This window comes from Corythoichthys intestinalis, chromosome 8 (genome assembly GCF_030265065.1).
Source record: "Corythoichthys intestinalis isolate RoL2023-P3 chromosome 8, ASM3026506v1, whole genome shotgun sequence".
Taxonomy (NCBI): domain Eukaryota; kingdom Metazoa; phylum Chordata; class Actinopteri; order Syngnathiformes; family Syngnathidae; genus Corythoichthys; species Corythoichthys intestinalis.
This window is the reverse complement of record NC_080402.1, coordinates 32,449,886-32,477,132: the sequence shown is the minus strand read 5'-3', so window position 1 is coordinate 32,477,132 and position 27,247 is coordinate 32,449,886. Positions and strand designations below refer to the sequence as shown.

Sequence of the window (27,247 nt, the reverse complement as noted above, 5' to 3'; positions counted from 1 at the left end):
CCATGGGTAGGTACTCGTCCCTGGCCCAGTGGTTGCGGATCACTGCTTTAAAGCACAATGATTCGGCAAGTTATTGCCAGATACTTCAGTTTTCCGCCAAATTAAAAAAACATACATGTTAGGTTCATTGAAGATATCCGGCCATATTTGTGAAAATGAGTGTGAATGATTTTTAATCGCCAGGGACCACAATAATGTGGCGTAGACAAGTACCATGGAAAATGGATTGAAGGACTTGTGTGTGGAATGAGCTACAGTTTTCATTGCAGTGTTCAATTAAAAAGTGTTTGAAGGAGAGCATATTGACAGCATATATATTATATAAATGACATGATCAGTATGAAATGTTGTCCTTGTGCTTAAATGTCTCCTTGCTGGTTTTTCTATTCTTATATCAACCTGACTCACTCGGCTGTCTTCCCTCTCATCCATCTTGCCATCCCCCAGGTTTTGTCTTTTGCTGCGTTGCACACAGAAAAGCCAAAGGGACAGAGTGGCTACTTTGTGCACTTATATCGTGTATCATCATCTAGCATGTCCGTTTTGTTCCCTTAGAATGATGCGTGCTTCCTTAAGATAATGATCATGTTGCCACGGCAATACAAATCATTTAATTTGTGCACTGTTAACTGCAGGAGGGGAATGTATGTTAGGCACTATACAGTACTTAGCAAATCAATAAGATTGCCAAGAATGGCTCGACTCAACCTGTCATATTCAGAGGTCAACATTTATTTGGCTTCAGTGCACTTGTTGTTTACAGGGGGGAAAAAGCTGTGTATATATGAAAACTACAAGGAAAAAAGGCAGCTAAATATAAACAGAGAGGTCATGAGGAATTAGATCAACATGCATCTTACTTTGAGGAGCTTGTCCTTTTTGCGTCTCCACTCCTCCCACTCGTTGACGATGCGGCCCCAAAGGATCCAGGTGTCCTCTTCAAGGTGGGATAGATTTGATGAAGCAGAGGAGCTCGATACCAGTGAAGAGCCGCTATTGCGCCGCGATCCCGTCATGGATCGCATCGACTTAGAGTCAGCCTCCAGTAACCTTGTGGTAATAAATAAGTACAAAATTAAGAACTATAGTAATGAATACACAGTTTGTAAGTAGGGAATTTCCATTCATCAAGGGAAACCGAAGACTTAAAACAAAAAAAAAAAAAACAAGCAAAAAAACATCTAGTAATATGATGAGAATGTTATTATAGATTAAGCAAAAGTCGCAATTTTTTAAAATGAAAAATGTTGAATATCACAAAAAAATAAAAGTTGTTGACTAACAATTAACATTTTTCTCACTGAAGATTACAAAAATAGTGACATATTTTTCATGTACAGGAAGTACAAGAAGTGATTTATCAGAGTAAAGTACAGTAGTTTTTTAGGTTACAATACCTATAGTCTTTTCAAAAGATTACCCAGAAATTTAACATGAATGTCAAAATTAAAACACAAAACTGCAAGCACTACTACAGCCACACTTTTTCCTCTAGAGATTTACAAGGTACAGGTACATTTTAAAATTACATTTTTTACATTACAATTTTTGTCACACATCATCCTTGTGTGTTCCAAGAACAACAACCAAGCAAGGTGAGGCAGCATTCAGTTACTATGCTCTTCAACTGTGGAATAAGTTACCTGAAGTGTGTTCAAACCATTACCTCCTTTAAATCAGGGTTGAAAACGCTACTGTTTAAAACAGCGTAGTCATTACAGCCCTTATAGTTTAAATTTCAAGTTATATGACTTTTGCTTTTCATTCATTTTTTGGTTTTATTTGTATTTCCTGTTTTAATTGTTTTTTTTTAACTGTCTTGATGATTTAATGTGACTTTTCATTCTTGTTTTGGGATTTTTATGTGATGTAAAGCACTTTGAATTATCTTGTGTTGAATTGTGCACTACAAATACGGTGTATAGAAAAAGTGAGTACACCCCTCGCATTTCTCCAGATATTTAAGTATCTCTTTTCATGGGACAACACTGATAAAATGACACTTTGACACAAAGAAAAGTAGTCTGTGTGCAGCTTATACAATAGAGTTAATTTATTTTCCCCTCAAAATAACTCAAAATATAGCCATTAGTATCTAAACCCCTGGCAACAAAAGTGAGTACACCCCTTTGAAAAAACGTATAGCCCTAAATATCCAAATTGAGTACTGCTTGTCATTTTCCCTCCAAAATTTCATGTGACTCGTTAGTGTTACTAGGTCCAGGTGTGCATAGGGAGCAGGTGTGTTCAAATTTGTAGTGCAGCTCTCACACTTTCTCATACTGGTCACTAAACGTTCCAACATGGCACCACATGGGAAAGAACTCTCTGAGAATCTTAAAAGACATATTGTTGCGCTACATGAGGATGGCCAAGGCTACAAGAAGATTGCCAACACCCTGAAACTGAGCTGCAGCTCAGTGTCTAAGATCATCCAGCGTTTTAAAAGAGCAGGGTCCACTCAGAACAGGCCTCGGGTTGGTCGTCCAAAGAAGCTGAGCACACGTACTGAGCGTCACATCCAAATGCTTTCTTTGAAAGATTGTCACAGGAGTGCTGTCAGCATACTGAAGAGATTGAAGAGGTGGGGGGTCAGTCTGTAAGTGCTCAGACCATACGCTGCATGCTACATCAAATACATCACCCCAGGAGGAAGCCTTTTCTGAAGACGGTACACAAGAAAGCCCGCAAACAGTTTGCTGAAGACATGTCAACAAAGCACATGGATTACTGGAAACATGTCCTATGGTCTGATGAGACGAAGATTAATTTGTTTGGTTCTGATGGTCTCAAGCATGTGTGGCGGCGACCAGGTGAGGAGTACAAAGATAAGTGTGTCATGCCTACAGTCAAGCATGGTGGTGGGAATGTCATGGTCTCGGGCTGCATGAGTGCTGCAGGTGTTGGAGAGTTACATTCCATTGAGGGAAACATGAACTCCAACATGTACCGTGAAATACTGCAGCAGAGCATGATCCCCTCCCTCCAGAAACTGGGTTGCAGGGCAGTGTTCCAGCATGGCAATGACCCCAAACACACCTCCAAGATGACCACTGCTTTACTGAAGAGGCTGAGGGTAAAGGTGATGGACTGGCCAAGCATGTCTCCAGACTTGAACCCAATAGAACATCTTTGGGGATCCTCAAGTGGAAGGTGGAGGTGCGCAAAGTCTCAAATATCCGGCAGCTCCGCAACGTCGTCATGGAGGAGTGGAAGAGCATTCCAGTGGCAACCTGTGAAGCTCTGGTTAACTCCATGCCCAGGAGAGTAAAGGCAGTTCTGGATAATAGTGGTGGCCACACAAAATATTGACAGTTGACATGTTGTATGTTAATATTGACAACTTTCACTAAGGGGTGTACTCACTTTTGTTGCCAGGGGTTTAGATATTAATGGCTTTATTTTAGTTATTTTGAGGGGAAAATAAATTAACTCTATTATATAAGCTGCAGACAGACTACTTTTCATTGTGTCAAAGTGTAATTTTGTCAGTGTTGTCCCATGAAAAGATTTACTTAAATATCTGCAGAAATGTGATGTGATGAAACGTGTAAAAACCTTACCTTTTCTTACCTTCTGAAGCAACGACTTAATTCTGACAAAATTGGGACTTTTTGTTTTAAACATTTCAACTGCTGTAGCCATGTATTGTATTTTCATTTCTTGTGGCCCTAATCCTTATTCTAAACATGGTTTTAGACTTTGACAAAATATGTACTTTTGGCAATCTAGCATTAATTACAACATATTGATTTGTCTGTAAATAAGACATGGACCTTTATGGCAAAATTTAGCTCATAGTTAAATTAGCTCTTCAATTGCAGTGCTTAGAGTGCCATTTCACTTATGGATGGGAACCAATGATATGTGAAAATTGGTTCTAGGTTGTTGTTTGTTTTAAATTTCTGACAATTATTTCAACTGTAAGTTACTAGTTGACCAATCATTCCATGTCACCTGTTCTGTTCCTCTAGTTTAGCCAGCAGCTCTAGTTCATCTGGACTGAGGTTCTCAGAATCCGCCGGGGAAATTGCAGCTGTTGACAGCACTGCATCATGGGAAGAAGAGTCTGGGCTGAGGACTGGACTTCCCGTCGACAGGGGGTCAGGATCCATCCCAGGAGGGGAAGAGGGACAGTCTAGGTGTGTAGGTGCCACACTGGAGCCCTCCCGCTCTGGGCTCCCGCTTGGTATGGACATGACGAATATGGCAGACTGGGAATCAGCACTAGTAGAAATTCTATTCTCAATCTGGTCTCTCCTTTCTCAGGATTTCAGGTGACTGTCACTTGGCTGGCAGTGGTGCCAATAGCATCAGAGGTCTTCAAGCCTGGTATGTAAAGATGGAGGTATTTCTTTAAATGGTTTTCTGCAACGCTTGCCACTCTCAACTCAATTGACGCTCAACTTTTACTTAAACATCCACAGTGCTAAGGGTGTGAACAATAACATTAAAAGACAATACAACAATGACAAGAAAATTTATTTTAAAAAAGCTTCCCTTAACATTAACGTGTGGTATACGCAGGGTCCAGAGTTTTATAAGTAATGCATAACCAACATCCGCATTCATTCATTCAAAACAGGTCAAAGCAATTTCTTCTATTTGAGGTGGTGCCCCATGAAAAGAGACAGGAAAAAAAGCATCTGAAGAATTAAAAAAATAAAATTAAATGTTTCTACAAAATATCTCCCAGGAGCTAATACATGTTATAATATCCAATGTTTGGCCTTCATTTGTTTTTATGTGCATATATGTAAACTTCAATTATATACGCGTACTTAGCATTTGTCGGAAGATTCCAGTGATGAATAATAGGGTCCTGGTCGCATATTTTGCACCCAAGTCAGACTCACCTGATTTTGAGAATCTGCTGATACAGAGTCCCGATCCGATATCGAATAAAAATGTTATTTTAAAAAAAAAATTTGAACAGAAGTTCCAAACTTGAACAGTACTGTACCGTTTACAGTACTTCCTCCTCTTTTCCCGGGAGTGTTGCGGAGGATAAAACGTATATATTTTTGTTTCTTTTGGCAATGTCATTGTATTTCTGGATTATTTTGGTATTTTTTAGCCCTTAAAGCAACACTAGGTAACTTTTTAACTTTGGTCAATTTTAGCAACACAGGTGGACAAAAGCGGTAGTGTTTTACCTTAAGGAAACAGCAGTGCACAGTATCGTAAAATACTGATCTCCCGGTCGCCTGCAGATGGATTAAACAACATTTATGTTTCCAGCGGCTGTGTGAAGGGTGAATAGTAATGATGTAATGAATTCAGTTGTGGCTAAACAATAGCATATGATGATGTTGAATATCAGAAACGTATGATTTTTTTTACCGTATTGAACTACCGGCCCCACGCCCCCCACCAACAGTGCTGACGAGTTTGGTTTGGGGGGGATCCAAGCCAGCGAGTGAAAGCCGGGCCTATTTTTATTCTTGAGTGTCTTTTTAACCTGTTAAACCCCTATTTCTTTTGTTTCCTCGGACAAAGCTTCTTCTCTTTTGCTGCTCTGGCGTCTTCGCATAATTTGCGCGAAAGCTTTAGGATCGACTTCCGTCTTTATAACGAATGGGAAAAGAGGGGAAGCGACGTATGCCGTAAAGCAGTCAGCACGTTTGTAGTTTGTAGTTTTTTTTTTGTGTGGCAGGGTTCCTGCCACCCTCCTCAAAGTTAATTAGTTCCAGTGGAAGTAATACATCATCACAAATGTTATTATATATTTTTTAAAGCAACACTAGGTAACCTTTCAACCTTTATAAAATATTTTCATATATATATATATATATATATATATATATAAGTGTAATGCCCAAAACAGTGCGTTTCCTTGTGCACTGCCCGACAGCCAGCTAACATTTTATGTCCTCCAATAAAACACAAGGCTTGGTCTTTTCTTGTTTTTAGAATGTTTAAGTTTGTGAAACTGTAACAAAGAAACATGCTTGCATTCAACACAACTGCACAATACACGCCGGTATACAAATACCATGTAGACCCCACACTTGACTTGAGCTACAAGCTGTAAGTATAGGTTAGCTTCCATACAGCAGGACTTATTGACATATTTCGTTCATCTAGCTTTTCCCCAGAAACACACATATACTGGATATCAACAGATTGATATGGATGTAAAGTACTTACAAACATATAGTTTCCAAGGCAGAAACGTAACAGAAAGCACTCAACAGCGTCAATGCGACCAACAGCCTGTGGACTGTGAAAGTGAACGAGCATGCGTTCCAAACAGCGCCACATGGTGGATGCAGTGAATTATTATGACCACAAGGTGGTAGTAACATACTGTAGAGTGTTGACTGTCTCAAAACACTGGCGACTCGAGCCAGCACGATACATTTTTTATGAAGAGTATTAATTAAAAACCCGATCCTTTTCACCTGACTCCGAAAAATTGCTTGATCGGCCCGATTTCTGGACATGTGATCGGATCGGACAACCCTGCTAACACTACATTTAACAAGTTTGACATTGAACCATCATGTCATTAGCATGTGGTTGCCGTATTCATAGCAGCACAAGCCCATTGACTTGTTTTCAGGATTTGGTCATATGTTGTTTTGCAAAACCCGGATTCCATCTTGTTGCACAATCTTTAGGTTATGCCGAGCTGCTCAAATTAATTCTTATCACTAAAATTACTTAGCCTCAATCTTCCTGGGACTCTGTAATTAGGGAAAGACCAGCCAAATGATACAAAACATGTGCTACTCTTAATATATTCTTGCTACTCTTTGCAATTAGGTAAAGATATAAAAATATCGATAAGCATTTGCTTTTTCCTTTGTCTGTCATCGTCTTTCTTTCGGGCAAATTCCACACTCTGAAACTGTCAATGATTATGATGATGATGATGATGATGACAATGACAATAAATTCATTCAAAGACCACTTAAATGATAGAAAAAAATGTGCAACTGATAATCAATAATAATTTGCATCATTTTGTGTTAATCACAAAATAAACAGATCAACACAGCAAACAATACCAAGCTGCCTTTAGGCCAAATCTTGACGTAACAGCAATGATGACTCAACATTCACAAATGCGACCCCTATGTGAGTCCTATGACACTGTAGTCAAACAACTTGCTTAGAAGTTCACAATTGTATTTTGCAAGGTCCTGAAGAATGCATTAAAAAATGTGCTATCATGCGAGTAGAGAGAGTTCGACACAGAGGATTTTAGTTGAGTTACCAATGGAAACTCATGTCACATGACAACAGAACATGTCGAGTTAATGGAACATGAAGAAGAGTTTGACTTCAAGATTATTACATCACTCCTCCGACCCTCCAGCAATTGTTGTTTAATGAATGTTAAAATCTCATGAATGTTTATCTGCACCTCCGTTAACCAGTTAAATCCACTTATTAACTGTATTCAAGGTATGTCTTGAACATAACATTCATCTTAATTCTAAACAAAAGTTTATTGCATACCATTTTTTTCAACCCATTTTCTTGATGCACATGGGCTATAAAAATGCCTGTATGATCATTTCACACACTCAATGGGGGAAAAAATCCTGCATGACGCTAGTTGAAGAAAACACACCAACACAAAATCAATCAGCTGCTCAAATGATGATTTAAATAGATCAAAATCCCGTGATACAGAAAATAATCCAATACAGTCAGTGTTGTTGCAAATACAAACAAACTGAATGATGACCAGCACCTGTACACTGTGCTTCACGTTAGGGTTCCATTGTAAATACTTTGAAATGCCTCTAAAATCATTAGTTTCAGCATCACCTACAACTCTTGCCAACATTACTACAAGCAGAGTCCACACTAGACCAATCACTTTTGTAGATTTAATATGTCACCGTCCTACAGAATTTCTCTCTAATTATACATTGTAATCAAATTGTAAATTGTTACAAATATTTTTACACTTCAAATTAGCTTTTAAAATCAACTGCTGATATAAATGCATTCATGGTTGGTCCAGTGACACAAAACTCAATAGATGAGAAGCTGAAACAAACATATGCTCTGAATCAAGAAACATCCCGTAGATACCTTGAAACATGAAAGTGATAAGGCACTGCATTTAGAATATAGTCTGCTTTGTCAGAAAAGTGGCGTGGCCCTTGAGAGACATCTCAGCAAGAACAAGGACTGTTCAGTGTCAGGGCCAGAGTGTGAAATGTGTAAATCATGCATGACTACAGCAGAGCGATACGCTACTGATGATGCATGTCATTATTTGAAGGACACTGTGAAGGCCTCTGACAAAATTAGGCAGCCCAAATGACCATGTATTGCTGCAGGAGTATGACTCGAACATAAAATAAAACATAACCCGCCCATATGAGTTGTATGGCTGTCGTCTCGACGTTAATTAAATGGTGAGTCACAAGTCTGAGGCCATGGTTTCCTATTCTATGTACTGCTTAGTGTGACTCGTCGTGCACTGTTATCCACAGCACTGCCTTTGCCCCAGTGCTTTGTATGCACATAGAGAAAGAGATTGTGTCTGATTTACAAAATCCTTGCCCTCAGTAGAAAGAAGCCTCCCATACATCCTGTTTGGAAACAGCCTGGGGCATTAGCCATGTGTATCTGGCTCAAATCAATTGTTTTCCAATTAAATAATAATATCACTGTGTTCAACACAAAATATTCAATGTCCTTATCCGTTTCCATTAACCTAAAGAAAAAAATGTATGGAACTTACATATAATCGGCTACATTATAGATTTCCCCCCCAAAAAACAACATAATAGTAATGTAATTAGTCCGTCCTAGGCTGAAACCATTGCCTCCAAGGCAATGTTTTTTTTAATGAACTACCGTAGATGTTTCAAATATGCAGCCTGAAGGGGTCCAAATCAAGCATGTCAGCATTGTTCTGCCTTTCAGTCCAATTTCAGTTCAATTATACATAAACACTCCTATTTTAGAGGGGGGGGGGGGGGGGTCTTTTGTTTCGACACTGTTAGTGCAATGGCTATCACAGAGAAACGGGGGGATTGCTTCCATGTGTGCAGTAAGAAATTTTGAAGTAACTACTAGTGGCATTTTTATTAAACTGTTTTAATGACTGGCAATACATGGTGAAATCGGTTCCGTGCTGGGTCATTTCATCAAAAATGGGTCTTCACTTTCAATTTTCACTGTGTCATTCTGCTAAATTACAACATGTGAAGATTTCAAATCTTCAAATGCTTTAAGTTACTATGAGGATACTTTCCATCGTCACAAAAAATAAGAGCAAGGTAAGCCTATTATGGCCAATACAGTTTTGTAAAAATGATTATCAAGTGTAGAAATTTTCAAGAGATTGACTATTGCAAATACCAGTCAACGCTTGATTGAAAGAGAGTACTTCGGTGAAACTTCTTTTCTCATGCATTGTCTGCTACAACTTGCATACTATATATAAGAGATGTTCTCATCCGATCTGATCACATGATCGGAAATTGGGCCGATCGCACTAATTTTCAAAGGATCGGAATTGGCTGAAAAGGAGCGGGTTTTTGAAATATATTTGTTTCTCTGCTTCATTCGTGTACTGCCTTCACTCTCACTCCTGCTGCTTTTCTTGCTTAGCAGGGCATTGCAGTTTGCTGCTTGTGAAAGTTAACGATGAGTGACGGCTTTGATGCTTTGATGTTGCCAGAGAAGCCTGGAGGGAGCGCTGACTTGACAGGCGCCGCATCTCTCAATCATCACTGAGCTTGTTAAACAGTGTTCTAATTTTTCTCAGTCGCCTGAGTGGATTTGAGTGGACTCACTCAATTGCCACGTTTACATGGAGCCAAATATTCCAATTACAATCGGAATATTTGTTCAAACCGAATAAATGTGTTCCATATAAACACCTCATTCGGAATGAACAGGCCCAAACCGAATGGAATTTCATTCCGATTCACAGGGGTGTTGGTGTTACACTTATATAGCGCTTTTTCACCTTTGGAATATTCCTTTTCCCAAACCGATTAGAAGTAAAATTATATCATGTAAACAGGGAAGCGGAATGGTGTCTGGTTGCGTTCTTTCTGCGCATGCTCCGTACTGACGTGGTGACGTCACTCGGTGACGTAAGTAACGTCACTTGCAACATAGCTTCCAAGCACACGCACAGCGCACCCACACAACTTTTTAAATGAACGGCGTATCATTCTGAAGTTTTGTTTCCACTCGAAAAGTTAAAACAGCAGCTGATCTGACGATCGATCTCCATATATTGCAACGTGACACTTTGTTTTGATTAATCTGCGCATGTCAGACGGCAGTTGTCAAACGTCCTTTCGGAATAAAGGCAGTCACATGTAAACGCTGGATCGGAATAGATGAAGTGACATGTAAACAGCTGATGTGAAATTTCCATTCGGAATGATTTGAATCGGTATGAATAAAAGTCAGCATGTAAACGTGGCTAATGAAGCATTTAATAAAGGCAAGTATTATTCTATGTTATTCTTGTTGAAAAATAATTCGGTGGGACAGTAACATGTTTAAAATAATTATTACATTTGAAGTGCTTAAAAACCATTTACTTAAATTCACATACACATAAAATGTTTTTTTTTTTATACTTTGGGGAAAAACATGTCTTATATGTATTTCTTTCCCATGCTAAATCTGAATAAATACAATAAACACACCCCAAAAACTTTTGGAGGAATAATTTTTTTCCCAGTATCAGATCGTGACTCTATATCGGCAGATTCTCAAAATCAGGTGAGTCGGACTCGGGTGCAAAAATATGCGATCGGGACATCCCTGCTGTAAATGCTAATATGCAACTTATTTAAATCAACCTGTTGTGAACACTAATTTTTAATGAGTAAGTAGTAATTTGAGGCTGGAAAACATGCCTAACTTGATGTATCTCAGTTAAGTCAAATTAGAAAAAATGTTTTGTTTTTTTGTACGCATTGTCCTTTAGGTGTTAGGCATGTGCTGGTATGATATTCTGACGGTATGATAACCTTAAGCCAAAATATCACGGTTTCACAGTATCACGGTATTGAAATTACAGCTCTAAAATGTGATACTTTGAGATATTTGGGTTTGAAGAAAAAAAAAACTTTTCATTGAAAATGATTATTTTTCTAAACATATAAGCCAATTAGAACATAAGCATAATGTTAAGTAAAAATACATTTTAAAAATATATATTCGAAATAAAATTTAAAATAAATGCAGTCCTTTAGGTGAGCCTAAACCCAGCCACAGCTCAACATTACTACCATCAGTACAAAAATATTTGTATTATTTTCCATAAAAAGCACCCTTGTATGACTCGTATCATATTTACATTATGCACACACTCTATTTCTCAACACAGACAGTTGCCAGAGAGAAACACCACGTTTTACCACCGCAAGACACACTAAATACGTTGAAGTTAAATCTCGTAGCTGGTGAGAAACGTTCATGACAGTGTTTACTAACCGTTAATTTTGTATACATGCGAAATTATATTGGAGGTATTGCCTCGGCAGCCACCCTCCGCAAACATGTTTTACATGTCGGTTGGCCCTCAACCTCTAAGCCGCAGACGTCTGTAACTTTTCTGTAGCCGAAGTTTTCCCATACTAGTGATTTCGTTTTCTTCGATGGGGGAAAAAGTTAAGGAGTTTCACCTCCTCCAGCCATCATGTAGCACAGCTAACTCACTGACACTGTGCAACAATCGGTGGTGAGCCTTACAGCTGCAAGCGATGAATTTCTCCATGCATTTTTGTGACATAAAAAACAGCTAATACCTTAGGAATGATATGACGGAAAATTTTTGCCGTTTTGAAACCTTGATGTTTTCATACCATGGTATATCTTGAAACCGGTAATTGGCTCATAACTATTAGGCATTCTTTCAGACATGCACAAATCTGCCTCGTCTATTTGTTATAAAAGAGTCAAATATTGTAGTGACTGCTATTTCAATGGATGATGGGTAGTTGTGCAAACCACAACTGGAAGAAGTGATTGCTGTTGTTATGTCATGTCTGTTCTGTTTAATAAAGTGTGTTGTTTTTTTTGGAGTTGTGTAATGTATAGGGCTCAAAAAAGGCAAGTGTTAAAAACTAAAGCCAGTCTCTGTCATTCTTCCCCACGTCGTTCATCACAATATTTGCTTACCAAATCGATGAGAAGTGAAGGTGTTGAAGGGAGCTCTGGTTATACTATATAAGGTTATACTACTGATTGTTCATTTCACACCATGCATTTTCAAAACATTCAGCAGCGTGTCCGGAGCCAATGTCTCTTGTGTCTTAAATGTATTGTTGAGCATTTTAAAATAGTTTAATTCCTTGAGTTAAGTCTTTGTGTGTTCTCCCTTCATTGAGTAGGGTTATTACTGTTGAAAAATGTGTTATTAAATTAGCATGTCCTGTTTATATTGTAGAATTGTTTCTGGTAAAAAAAAAAAAAAAATCACTTCAGTACTGAAAGCTCACAATAAATTAATTCAGTCAAGTTAATTTGAGTACTGCAAATTCAAAATTAATAATTGGATTATAGTAAATTGTTTGAGTAAATTTGAGTCCTAAAAACTTGAAATAATTCAGTAAATTGCATCTAATTCATGTAACATATATTACATTTTCTAAGGCAGCAAGTTTTTTTTTCAGTCATATTTTACAGTGCATGAATTTTATGAATATACCATGTTTACAAGAGGAATAACTACAATTTGGTTCTTTAAAATTCTCACGTTAATTCATATGGTGTGACGAGTCTTTTGGATGTGGAAATTCTCAAGAATTTTAAATTATTTTTACTTTTGATTTTTTAAAAAAATGGTACAGGATGTAGCACCACTATGATCTGGAAATTTTACGTTTGAATAAAAACACAAATTCATACTGCAGTTGAGATTTCGCTCTTTTTTTTTGTTACGAAATTTCATATTGCCTATAAAAACTCGCAATAATCTTGGTCTTTTAATTCTCAGGGCATTAAATCGACTGCAATTTGGCTAAGTACAGCACTGTTTTAAATGTGAAGAAAAGGTCAAAAAGGAGCAGCACAATTTACTGCTTTGAGGTTTGAAGTTTATTGCGGTCCTACATGAGGACAGTTTGGAATTAAAACTTTAGTGAGCCTTCAAAATCAAAAGTTAAATGTTCCACTGTGGAGGGAATTGTTTTCATCTCGATTATGTGCCAGCTCCTGCTCTATACGACCTGTCCATCCTTCTCAGCTCAAGGGCGCTCCACCAGCCTTGCCTCCAGGCCACCTCTTCGGTAATGTGTGGCTGTTCCAAGCCGTGCATTCATATTTGGCTGCTGACACGAGGGTTCATTTCCACAGTTCACCTACTTGGACCACTGTTTCATGCCAGCTCCTATGCCTGACTTTATTGAAAGTGTCCCTTTGTATACAGGCATGATCCTTTTCTATTTTCCATTACTTTGCCATTTGTGAAATGTTCTAACAGGCTGCATGTACAGTATAACTCATATGACACATTAGCTGCATTGAAATCCCCCACTTAACAGTGTCTGATTATGTTCAACAAACTGTATCTGACTCCAGTATGTTTATGACCATCATAAGACCATCATTCCATACACTGGGAATGGCTACCGATTAACCCAGATGAACAACCTGCTGTCAGCAAGCAACTTGAGAGTCGCAAATGTGTAAATGATTTAGATTTAATGGCTGAACATACTGCTAGAAGTCTATGAAACAAAAAATAGGAATGATTTCTTCATCTTGGTGCCCATACTTACTGTGCGTTTTTATCATGACTAATGCTTTCCTGTGCTGTGTTCAGTTAAGAGCATCATCTCCTGATAATAGGTTCCCTTGAGTACTGCTGTGAAAGGAAATGGTCTGGAAATAACTATGCAAACCCATCAATTACTTTGCAGTTGTTGTTTGAACTGTTTAAGTGCTAATGCTGACGTGATTATTTATCACCTTAAAAATCTTGACCAGATTAAAACATCCCTCTATCACTGATAGGATTATTGGCAGCTCTAAATTGGATGACAGTACATTTAGCCAAGCACTAATGTATGGAAACTGTGCTAAAGTAGCAATAGATCTTTTTAAACTAAACTACCTCTCTGCTTACAATATATAATGCAGACATACTTTAGACAAGGGAAATATAAACATTGAATGACCATGTTTACTATAGTCAGGTGTGCAAAATTATATCAACTGACAATTTTGAATCAACGAATGGAACTAAAAAGAATGTTTTAGAATGTAGAAGGAAGCCCTTGCACCAAAGGAAAAGCCACACACGTGAAAAGAACTTAAACAAAAAAAAAAGTTGAATTGGGATTCAGAGGTTTGAGCCTGAAATGCTAACCTTTACGCCACAATTCTATATTCTATTATGGCCCCTGGTCATTAACTGAAAAGTGTGCCGTGCTTCATTTATCTTGACTGGTTGCTTGTTGTCTTTCCCTACATGGGTTAAATTAAAATTTTTCCCTATTCTACTTTAGATGTCAGGCTTACAGTTGCTTTGTCTGCATTTTAGGCAGTGTTGTGGAATAGACATCGACCCTGGTAGCATATTTCATTTTCCTAAGAGCAAGATGTGAGGGATATTCATTCAAGTGGATACCACACCTGATGATTAATTCGAAAATGTCTGCCTTTAGGGGTGAGACATTATTTAAGGGTTCTAAATGGTTAATCGCCACTTAAAGTAATATCCAACTATTTCTGACCGAGGAAAAAAAGTAAAACATTATGTAATGGATTTAATGGACCGTTGAGATGAACATGAAAAAAAGCCAAGTTTAAACTTTGCTTTCAAATTTATGGCATTAAGCATACTCCTCCAGAATACATCCTCAGCTATTTCTAAACAATATAATACATGGACTATGACCTACACATGACATTTTCTGTCATACAGTTGGGCAAATAAGTATTTAGTCAACCACTAATTGTGCAAGTTCTCCCACTTGAAAATATTAGAGAGGCCTGTAATTGTCAACATGGGTAAACCTCAACCATGAGAGACAGAATGTGAAAAAAAAAAAAAACAGAAAATCACATTGTTTAGTTTTTAAAGAATTTATTTGCAAATCATGCAAAATAAGTATTTGGTCAATACCAAAAGTTAATCTCAATACTTTGTTATGAACCCTTTGTTGGCAATAACGGAGGCCAAACGTTTTCTGTAACTCTTCAAAAGCTTTTCACACACTGTTGCTGGTATTTTGGCCCATTCCTCCATGCAGATCTCCTCTAGAGCAGGGGTCCCCAACCTTTTTTGCACCACGGACCGGTGTTATTTGAGTCTTTTTTTCCACGGACCGATATTCTGACAAATTATGCAACCCGTCAAAAATTGCAACGGTGCGGTTCTGTGTATGCGTGTAACATTAAACATAGCCGCAAAATGCGCAAAGGCAGCGATTTCAAAGTAAACACTACAAACTTTCTTGAAAGAAAGGAATATTAACTTACGTTTGATCATGGAAGGACTTGTAGAAAAGTTCTCCTCAGATACATCCTGCCATGTAAGCTGCACACAACAACTTCACACGGCTCTCGCCATTAACGACTTCGCCTTGTCGTTAAATAATAATTAGGAAAGCCCGCTTCACAAAGACACGATGTCGGAAATTGTAGCAAGGTTTTCAATGCTCTTGTAGCGATGTCAGGATATTCCAGAATGACTTTAATCCAGAACCTCGGTAGAGTTGTTGTCTCAAATGTACGTTTAATAAGGTCGCCGTCAGTTGCGATCTCTACAACTTCATCTTACTGTTGCACAGACACGCTCGAATCACTCGGTGTATTCACAAACGGGTCACGAATCCACTCCTTCGCAGTTCGTGGGTCTTCGAGGTTGTAGGCTCGACAGATGCCCTTTTCGCCGGAAAAATATCTCCAAATACGTCTGTTTTCCAGTCATCTTCGCTCGTGTGGGGGCTAATTGTTTCCGGGAACAAATGTGCTGTGCCCGCGGCCGTGCAATACGTTATTATGGAGGACAAGCGCACATAGATATATTATATACACAAACAAGATTTCTGTTAGCCGTCCAATCAATGGATTTCTATGACGAAAATCTAATCTATCCCATAGTATTATATCTAGAGTAGACAGGGATATTGGTGTGTTAAGCAGGGGCACAGGGTTAATTCTGCCAGAATGCGGTCGTTATTAAATTATTATTTCTGTGCGGCCCGGTAGCAAATGCGCCACCGACCGGTACCGGTCCGCGGCCCGGCAGATGGGGACCCCTGCTCTAGAGCAGTGATGTTTTGGGGCTGTCGTTGGGCAACACGGACTTTTAACTCCCTCCTCACCCGTGGTGTCAAAATGATAATAAGAACGGTGAGCAAAAATCCCAGTACCACACGGGGGGACCTATTGAATGACCTACAGAGAGCTGGGACCACAGTAACAAAGGCTACTATCAGTAACACAATGCGCCGCCAGGGACTCAAATCCTGCACTGCCAGACGTGTCCCCCTGCTGAAGAAAGTACACGTCCAGGCCCGTCTGCGCTTCGCTTGAGAGCATTTGGATGATCCAGAAGAGGACTGGGAGAATTTGTTATGGTCAGATGAAACCAAAATAGAACTTTTTGGTAGAAACACAGGCTCTCGTGTTTGGAAGAGAAAGAATACTGAATTGCATCCGAAGAACACCATACCCACTGTGAAGCATGGGGGTGGAAACATCATGCTTTGGGACTGTTTTTTTGCAAAGGGACCAGGACGACTGATCTGTGTAAGGGAAAGAATGAATGGGGCCATGTATCGAGAGATTTTGAGTGAAAATCTCCTTCCAACAGCAAGGACATTGAAGATGAGACGTGGCTGGGTCTTTCAGCATGACAATGATCCCAAACACACAGCCAGGGCAACAAAGGAGTGGCTTCGTAAGAAGCATTTCAAGGTCCTGGCGGGCCTAGCCAGTCTCCAGATCTCAACCCCATAGAAAATCTGTGGAGGGAGTTTAAAGTCCATGTTGCCAAACGACAGCCCCAAAATATCACTGCACTAGAGGAGATCTGCATGGAGGAATGGGCCAAAATACCAGCAACAGTGTGTGAAAAGCTTGTGAAGAGTTACAGAAAACGTTTGGCCTCCATTATTGCCAACAAAGAGTACATAACAAAGTATTGAGATTTTGGTATTGACCAAATACTTATTTTCCTCCATGATTTGCAAATAAATTCTTTAAAAATCAAACAATGTGATTTTCTTTCTTTTTTTTTTGTCCACATTCTGTCTCTCATGGTTGAGGTTTACCCATGTTGACAATTACAGGCCTCTCTAATATTTTCAAGTGGGAGAACTTGCACAATTAGTGGTTGACTAAATACTTATTTGCCCCAGTGTATACAGTGCTGGCCAAGAGTATTGGAACCCCTGCAATTCTGTCAGATAATGCTCAATTTCTCCCAGAAAATGATTGCCATTTCAAATGCTTTGGTAGTAATATCTTCATTTATTTTGCTTGCAATGAAAAAACACAAAAGAGAATAGGAAAAATAATGAAATCATTATCATTTTATACGAAACTCCAAAAATGGGCCGGACAAAAGTATTGGCACCCTTTGAAAAATGATGTGATGCTTCTCTACTTTGTGTAATTAACAGCACCTGTTACTTACCTGTGGCACATAACAGGTGGTGGCAATAACTAAATCACACGTGCAGCCAGTTAAAATGGATTAAAGTTGACTCAACCTCTGTCCTGTGTCCTTGTGAGTACCACATTGAGCATGGAGAAAAGAAGACCGAAGAACTGTCTGAGGACTTGAGAAGCAAAATTGTGAAGAAGCATGGGCAATCTCAAGGCTATAAGTGTAAAGCCCATGGCACTATGGCTTACCTCCCAAGTTGTGGACAGAAAAAACAAATTGATGAAAGATTGTGAGGATGGTGGATAAAGAACCTCGACTAACATCCAAACAAGTTCAAGCTGTCCTGCAGTCTGAGGGTACAACAGTGTCAACCCGTACTATCCATCTGTGTCTGAATAAAAAGGGACTCTATGGTAGGATACCTAGGAAGACCCCACTTCTGACCCAGAGACATAACAAAGCCAGGCAGGAGTTTGCCAAAACTTACCTGGGAAAGCCAAAAACGTTTTGGAAGAATGTTGTCTGGTCAGATGAGACAAACGTACCGGTAGATCTTTTTGGGAAAAGGTATCAGCATAGAGTTTACAGGAAAAAAGTAAACGAGGCCTTCAAAGAAAAGAACATGGTCCCCACAGTCATACATGGCGGAGGTTCCCTGATGTTTTGGGGTTGCTTTGCTACTCTGGCATCGGACTGCTTGACCATGTGCATGGCATTATGAAGTCTGAAGACTACCAACAAATTTTGCAGCATAATGTAGGGCCCAGTGTGAGAAAGCTGGGTTTCCCTCGGCAGTCACGGGCCTTTCAGCAGGACAATGACCCGAAACACACTTCAAAAAGCACTAGAAAATGGTTTGAGAGAGAGCACTAGAGACTTCTAAAGTGGCCAGCAATGAGTCCAGACCTGAATCCAATAGAACACCTGTGGAAGGATCTGAAAATGGCAATTTGGAGAAGGCACCCTTCAAATCGCAAAGACCTGGAGCAGTTGGCAAAATAAGAATGGTCTAAAATTCCAGCAGAGCATTGTAAGAATATCATAGATAGATACCGGAAGCTGTTGTCCGCAGTTATTTTGTCTAAAGGTTGTGCTACCAAGTATTAGGCTGAGGTTGCCAATATTCTTTTTCCGGACCATTTTTTGGAGTTTAGTGTAAAATGATAATGATTTTTTTTTTTTCCATTCTCTTTTGTGTTTTTTCATTGCAGGCAAAATAAGTGAAGTTATTACTACCAAGCATTTGTAATTGCAATCATTTTCTGGGAGAAATTGAGCATTATCTGACAGAGATGCAGGGGTGCCAATACTTTTGGCCAGCACTATAGACCCCCTTTGGGCCAAATGCTTCCGTTTAAACTGAAATCTTGTGTAGGGGAGTTTTCCTTGGTCAATCATCTTGAATTTGTGAGCGTACCAGGTTGTCATCAATCAGCATATGCCTGTCCAAAGTGCAACATACAACGCCATCGCCCGCGGAGGACATATGTAGCAAATATCGTCATTTCTCCCAAATAAATGCAGTTGACCTTTGAACTAATAGTGATAGCAGGACTAGGCAACTTGAATTATTGTAATTTTGGTCTACAAACTATTTATTCCCCCGCTTTGAAACCTGCAGTTTATAGTCCAGAGCATCTTATTTATGGATTTTTACAGGCTAATGAGCTGCATTTCTTTCCGTGTGAATATCACATAATAAAATGTGACCACCTGCAGTTTATAGTCCAGTGCAGATTATATATGAATAAATTTAGTTCAAATTTATGTTGGTGCAGTTTATAGTCGGGTGCGCGTCATAGTCCGGAAATTACGCTAGTAATGAATCATATGAAATAACTAAATGCAATTATTTCATCATGATGTGCCTCCAAAACATTTACAAAGACCAAAATTTCTTCCTCACTTTTTTGGATGTTTGCATATTTGCAGGAATCCATGAAACACCAGACAGCCAAGAACAATTCAGTCATTGTAGAGTCTGCATGGCTCATCAGATCCGGTTACAGAAGTGCAGCCTACAGTAACACTAGGGTGGAGTACAAGAAAAATCATGTCAAGAGCTGCTGCTGCTGCTGCGGCTGCTGCTGCTTCTGCAGGGTGCAGTTCAGCAAGCTGTTCCCTGCACTGGCAAAAGGAAAGTTCAGCAACTCAAGCGCCACAATGACAGGAAACCTCCAGTCAATCAGTGTGGTCCACTTTTGATCAAAGTATATTTTGTTGAAGAAAAAAATAAAAATATATTAAAGGAATGAGCAAAGTCAAGTCAACACACGTCAAAGCAGTTCAAACTATACGTATTTACCTTTCTTTTCACTGGAGAAGTACCATGCAAACATATATCGTCATACTTTGTATCCCAAAAGGTTATCGATATGCTCCTGTCAAGAATTCAGATATCGTTTTAAAAAAATAAATAAAAAGGCTGCCATTGATGGTGCTTGACACCCAATCCATTTAGACTGGGAACGTTCGTTAATTCAAAACTAGAGTATTCACAGTCATTTGGTCCGAATTTCGGTGCATTTACAGGTCACTTGCTGTTCATTTTAGGGCATTTACAGGTTGTTTGAGTCACTGGCTATTTATGTGGGCGATTCCCAGGTCACTTCCTGTTCTGTAACGTAAAATAAACAGCAAGTGGCCCATAAAATACCCGAAAATCAACCGGAAGTAACTGAAAATCAACAGGTAAATGACATTAAATGACCCAAAATTACTCATTGCCTGGCATTGGCTGCCACTGACGGCCATGTGAACATTCGTTCATTCGCTGCCATCCCTCCCACTTCAAACAGATTGAACGTCTACTAGTGATAAACTCATTCCAATTCACAGCAGAAGCTTGTTTTTCTGTTTATTAGTTTTTTGTGGAATAGGCTAGAATGATTTCCTGACCAATGTATCGATAATCTTTGTATCGCTATATCGTCAGATCATCATTATCGTGAGCTTTGTATCGAAAGAGGTTCCCACTCCTAATTGTGAGGGATGTCAGTCTTTGTAGCATTGGCTCCCAATTAACCCACATGATAGCCAAATTCTTATATTAATTTAATGGTCTTTCTAAGTAAATGGAAATAAAAGGGTATCTTGTAAGTCAAAGTTATTGCCATCTAATCATTATAATTGTACTTTTTCTTGCAAGGATGAAAACAATCTGTTAACATTTAATAACCTAGATATGTAACATGAATCTATTACAATGTACTTTCAAACGAGATTAGCCATTCTACTGTTCTAGCTAGAGGCTATGTACCTAAGTTTGTAAGCAAGGTTTAACTACTCAAAATTCTAAGTGCAACAATAATTAAATAAAATTGACAACTATTTTGATAATTGATGATTTAGATACATTGATTAAATATAAATTGTGCAAACCTCAGAATTTAGGCCCCTCAGAAGTAAATCCGAAGATTTTTGTAGTCCTCTATAAACATAGGTTATCTTTGTGCTTAATCAATCACACTTTTGCAAACATCTTATTTTAATTATTTAAACAATGATCAACATTTCTTTCCCATTTTCTGACAATTCGGACCAAACCAGTGACTAAATTATAAAGCTGAATTATCGATTTATTTGATGGAATTTTCTGCACTGTCAATTTGTAATCTTTTTCAACAAAAATAATGGCGATTAAAAGTGTGTTTGTGTGTGTTTTTTTTTTTTTTTTTTTTTTTTAATTACCTCAGATTCATGGGGGGTGGGGGGGGGGCTATTTAAATAATTTCTAATTGATGTCCCATAACCAAACTCCCTGTAAAACACACAAACAAAATTCTAATTGCTTATACCAATGGGTTTCTAACTCTCACATAGCTGTAGTATGAGGCCTGAGTAGAGGTAGATATTTGAATGAATGAGCTACAGGAATGAGTCACAAGTGTAGTATGTCTTCTTGGATCTATGCCTGTGGGATCAATTAAACAGGACTTGAAGTACTTAAAAAGAAAACCAAGGTCACCAGGCAGTGAGATAATTTGGCTGAGACATGTGACATGCTTTTGCACATTCTGAAGATTTTACAGAAAAGTCTGAAATTCTGACTGGACAGGACACATCACTCAACAGTAGGGAGTTTAATTAAAGCCAAAAGAGGTGAGCAAAGTCTTGTAACTGCAATATTTTGAGTGGTCTTCAGTCCAGTCAGCTGGCAAGGATATAACATTATCAAAATCTCATAGTTCAGCATCATCACGTTTGTGTTTCAAGGTGCTAGTATACACAAACAAGTGAAACACTGCTCTTGCAGGCTTCCATCTTGCTAGGTTTTAGTAGTTTCGGTGGATTTCCTCGCAGGATTTATAATACGGACATCTTCCAGTCAGAAATTACATCGTACTTCTATCATCAGCCTTCCAATGTTTACTTTCATGTTCCTTCAAAGTTCTTTAATTGGTGCAACAATAGTCACGCTATGCTCATGATACCAAAACAGTCCAAAGGGATATAGTTCACTAGTTTCACCACATATACAGTATCTAGTACTCTCGTCTGATTGATTGCGATGCAATGCTCATACAGGTGTATGTTATGGTGTGCAAATCCACATCTGTTTTAAATCGTAAAAAAAAATTAAAAATTCAGGACCTCAAACTGAAGGACACGTTGGTGTTACACCAGGACAATGATCTAAAACACATCAGTGGGTCAACTTCAAGGTGGCTTTAAACAAAGAATGAAGAGTAATTAGTATTTAATTACGTAATTAATTAAGTATTGCAATGGCTTAATTAAATTCATTCAAATAAATGAGGTCCAGAAATTCACTCTCCTTTTTCCAGTCAAAAAAAATAAGCATGCACTAATTTGCGTACTTCACAGATGTTATTGTTCACGCATGGTTAATAAACGCAATGCTCTGTAACATTTAATATATGTTCTGTATTACTTAATAAATTATTAAGGTTTACTTTCCTGTTGTCACTAATAAGTTGGACACATGTGTTGATTTATTTATCCATCCATTTTCTACAGCCAAAGTCCTCGTTAGTGTTTTGAGTGAGTTGAAGTGTGCAATAGCCAACTTTGAGGCTGACAATAACCTGGAGCAGTCAGCAGCCATTTGCAGACTCAAAGACAAACAGTCATTCATACCCACATTTGCAATGATTTTAAGGAACTACATCCCTTGACATGACAGAGAGTCCACAGTGAGGCAAAACATGTTAACACGCAATATAACAGTAATCACAGCCATATTCTTTATCCTTTGCAAAGAACAGCTGCATTAGAGCTGTACTGATAAGCCAAGAGAAGTGGCAAAGTCTCAATGAAAGTTGGCCTTGGCCTCTTGGGTAGCCACGACAGGTAAACCAGAAAGAGCAGCACAACGGCAAAAAAATTAACCGAGTGTGTGACAAAAAAGGGTATATTTTACCTCATTCAAATGCACATTATAATAATCATTGGGTGTTTTTATCCCCAAATATTATTTGAGATACGAGTTGACAGAGTTAATCACCGAACAAATTTAAGCCGTATCTCCCATTACCACTACACTTGCAAATACAATAATTTGAGTTTCAAAACCGCAAAAATCATCAGTCATACCGTCCCTCCGGTATTAGCTATTTTTTGTGTCGCAAAAATTCAAGGAGTAATCCCTCACTTGTAGCTGCACCACCGGTTGTTGCTCAGTGTCAGTGAGTCTGCTGTGCTGCACGATGGCTGGAGGAGGTAAAACTCCTGAGCATTTTCCACCATCGAAGAAAACGAAACCGCTGGTATGGGGAATACTTCGGCTACAGAAAAGTTACAGATGTCCTCGGCTTCGAGGAGGAGGGCCAACCAACATGTATAACATGTTTGCGGAGGGTGGCTGCCAAGGGGGCATACCTCCAACATGATTTTGCATTCATACAAAATTAAAGGTTAGTAAACACTAGAGGTGGCAATCTTTGGGCACCTAAAGATTTGATTACGATTCAGAGGCTACGATTCGATTATAAATCGATTATTGCTTCATCATTTAAAGATAGATTCAAGTCAAGAGTTTGCCGATTTAGGGGTATTTTAGATAAAAAGTTAATTAGGTTCGCTACGACAGAGCCTTCCAGAGAAGTCTTCTGAGGACTGCATTGGTTAATAATTGGTTAATAGACACTATGACAATTGTGGCCCAATGTCTTCAATTCATACTTGGAAAAAAAAAAATTTTTTCAGTGTTTACTTTGCATAAACAATGTTAAGAGAGACCAAAAAGAGGGAGGTTTCTAGAACCAACTGAACTATTTCATACATTGCACATGTATTATATTGAGTTAAATAGAGTGTTGGGGAAAAGATATTGCCTGGGGAAAAATAGATGTATTTTCTAGATGAGTTAAGATTTTTTCTAGCGCACATGAGGATGAAAAAACTGTGATTAATGCAATGTGTGATAGAATTATTCCAACATTTGGCATACCTGCCATTGTCCGAAGTAACAATGGAACCCACTTCAGAGTTGAGGGCCTAATGGAAGTGGGCAGACTGTTAAACATTGAAATGGAAAAAAGAAGAGAAAACCCATTGCATTTACTGACCCCAGTCTGCCAGACTATTGGAAAATACAAATTGGACAAATTAGTAAAAGACTGATGACTTTGCCAAGACAAGTTTGAGACAACAATGATCTGCCAGAATGTTCCCATCCACAGACTCTCAAGGTGTGGGTCGGAGACTTGGTCTTCCTGAAAGTGTTGCAGCGTGCCAGATGGGACAGTGAACGCTGGGACGGTCCTTAAGAGATGGTTGGCGTCAGCCCGGCTGCAGTGAAAGTCTACGGATGCACTGGGTGAATTCGTCAATCCCAGTGCAAGCTCTTCCGGTTGCCAGAAGGACCTAGCGACGCCAGTCCACCAGACCCTGATTCCTAAGGTCCCGACCTCATCTAAAGTCATCAAGAGCGGTGGAGGGTTTTCCGCCCGGCTGGCAGCCCGTCCGCTCCTACGAAAGACCACAGCCTGTCACTCCAGGGGATCAAGTCGTCATCAAAGTCATCAGAAGAAGGCCCCTGGTCCAGCCCGCGTTGGGAAAGTCCCTACAAGGTTCCCATCGCCACGCCCGCAGCAGTCAAGCAGTGACAACAACGGGTGTTGTAGTTAGAAAATAGGTGTTCACGGCTCAGTGCTTTTACGCATCAGAGCACCGGGCACCTGGCCACAACCCCGCTACGTTAGACAACAAGGTGTTCTTACGGTCCAGTGCCGGGCACCCTACTAGACCTCCTAGACATCGTTGAGGATAACACTGTACCCGCCTCTCGATATGGGCCTACAGCAGCACCACCCTACACCCTTCCGCTCCAATCTGTATCCAAATACGACCTTGTGTCACAGATCCCCCTAGAAGAACCAGATACTGATTTGGACAGTGACGATACGGACACTGTCGTCTAAAGCAGATTCCCCACGTCGGCCATCCCGACTCTGCAACCCTATGGACTCTCGATAAGTTCCATCGACGCGGCAACCTTAAGTTGCTACCAAAATGTCATTCAAAAGAGTTCCAGCCTGTACATACACTTACTCACCATGTCATTTCAATGTTTTGTGTTCCATGAAGCCATGGCAATGAAGCTGCTCTCGTCCCTAGCGCATTGGGGAGGGAATAGGGGAATTTTTTCCTACATGCTTAGGTTTTTCGCCCCTATCGTGGCATTTCATAACTCCTGCTAATGGATAATTGACGGGTCTGACACCAACCCCACTCTCGGGAATGTCTAACTCTGATGAAAGCTGAAAAGTTTTAAACCCACAACAGGAGGGAAATGTAAGATGTGCTTTAATGCTTTCGCACAATAACAGTATTTACAATAATTAATGCAAGAATGTGTGTTTAAAACTAGGTGTTATGATTATGTTTTCTCTATTCACTTATGCTTTAGTGTTTACACAATGAAAAGAGTAAAGTTTCTGTTTTCAGTAAACGTCACCATAATGTTTCATTCTGGTTTCTGTTCTCAGTAAATGATACAATCTCGATAAAACAAAACTTACGCATGTGCAATGAATGCTCTCCCACTTTTCAATAAAAGGCTGCGCTCCTCAGGGGGAGGGCAGGTAAGCTTGTTGTGAGCCACTCGCTCCGCATCAACCTTCCTCCTGACGGCCGTCAGCGTAAAAACAATCTCTGTCTCCGTTCTGATTCTCTGTCCGCCCTCCCTCAGGTCCTTTATTATTTTCTTAGTACAATAGTAAGTTTAGACCCAACAACCTTCCAGAGAAGTTTTCTGCTTTAAGATTGCAGCTGTTTACTAACGCCGGCAAGTCTGTCATTTTGCATGTAGTTCGCTATACATGTTCTAACGCCGTCGTCGTCTGTCATTTCGCATCTAGTTCTACGTATATGTGATATGTGCCATAGCATTATTGTGGCCGTATGTTTGTAGCAACTAGCAGCTGGGCGTTGTTTGTAGCGGCTGTCGGCCGCAGTCAGGTATTATTGTTTTTTTTATCTAGCGGCATGAGTTGAACATAATATTTACTCTCGGTCCATTCCTCATTGCATCTCGAAAACTGCACTGTGTTTTAGTTCCGCTTTACCTGGTATAATTCAATAATTGGAATTTGGATGTTTGTGAATCGTTCTCGAATCTTCCACGGCTGAACAGCGAATAATCTAAGAATCGGAAATTTCGCATGCCTCTAGTAAACACTGTCATGAACGTTTCCCACCAGCTACAAGACTTAACTCCAGCGTATTTAGTGTGTCTAGCGGTGGTAAAACGTGGTGTTTTTTTGTTTCTGGCAACTGTGTTGAGAAAGAGAGTGTGTGAATAATCAAGGGTGTGAATTTGCATAGGGACAAAACACTAGCAACTTTTTAGGATGCTCAAATTGTCCCCACCAACTTCCACCACTTCCCATATGTTTTATTCATTCATTCATTCATTTTCCATGCCGCTTATTTTAATTGTTGCAATTGACCCCATCATTATGAAGTAAATTATTTTCATTATGTTTAGACTTACATGTACCTCTTTTCACTTGCAGAATGTTACGGTCCATTTTTTTCCTCCAAAATACACATTTGATTGGCTAATGACTTGGGCCCCGCACAGACACCCACACATTAGATATTAAAGATATTAGAAGTTTTTTTTTTTCCAGCCAGCAGCAGCTACTGTAAGAAATGTCAAATAAGTCAATGTTATGGAAGTGGGGAATACCACTAATATTGCTACTGAAAGTCTTACCTGCATCAGAGTTCGCATAACATTAAACTGTGTGAACTTGCTAACCTGCAAAAGTCAAGTAGGTCGCTGCTTAAAGAGTCTTCCTTTATGTGTTTTCTACTGTTAACGTTAATTAAACTCTGAGAAATGTAGTGAACCGAGTTTTACCCATAAATAAATTTGCCTTGCCTTTCTCTCCAATGTTACTTTTAATTGTATTTATGTGGTCCTAAAGCACCCCACAGGAGCTTTTTAAAAAAAATTTTTTTTAGTTTGGTTGTGCTTGTGGACAAAAGCAGTAGTTTACCTTTTTTTGTTATTTCCTGACAAAGAAGATTTTCAGTTATATTTAATTTCTTTATTTAGGCAATGTTGAGGGGTATTAAGACAAATGTTAAATTTTTTTGTATTCCTGGATAGTTAAGGGATTATTAACAAGTTTCTATTGATTGTGAATGTTAATATAATTTATGTTCAAATAATGCAAGTTAAATTTGCTCATAAAATTCGAAAAAAAA

The 27,247-nt window shown here is 39.1% G+C and overlaps 1 protein-coding gene across 5 annotated transcripts in view; it reads right to left on the bottom strand.

Moving 5' to 3' along the window:
- The window catches only part of evi5l (ecotropic viral integration site 5 like), a 53,050-nt gene that overhangs the window by 24,445 nt on the left and 1,358 nt on the right, over nucleotides 1-27,247 (bottom strand). For all 5 annotated transcript variants that reach the window (XM_057843053.1, XM_057843054.1, XM_057843055.1 and 2 more), the window contains exons 2-3: nucleotides 3,958-4,329; nucleotides 861-1,050 (exon numbers count right to left, since the gene is read on the bottom strand). In XM_057843053.1, coding sequence (XP_057699036.1) covers nucleotides 861-1,050; nucleotides 3,958-4,199 — 432 coding nt within the window. In that variant the 5' untranslated portion in view covers nucleotides 4,200-4,329. The remainder of the gene's footprint in view (nucleotides 1-860; nucleotides 1,051-3,957; nucleotides 4,330-27,247) is intronic.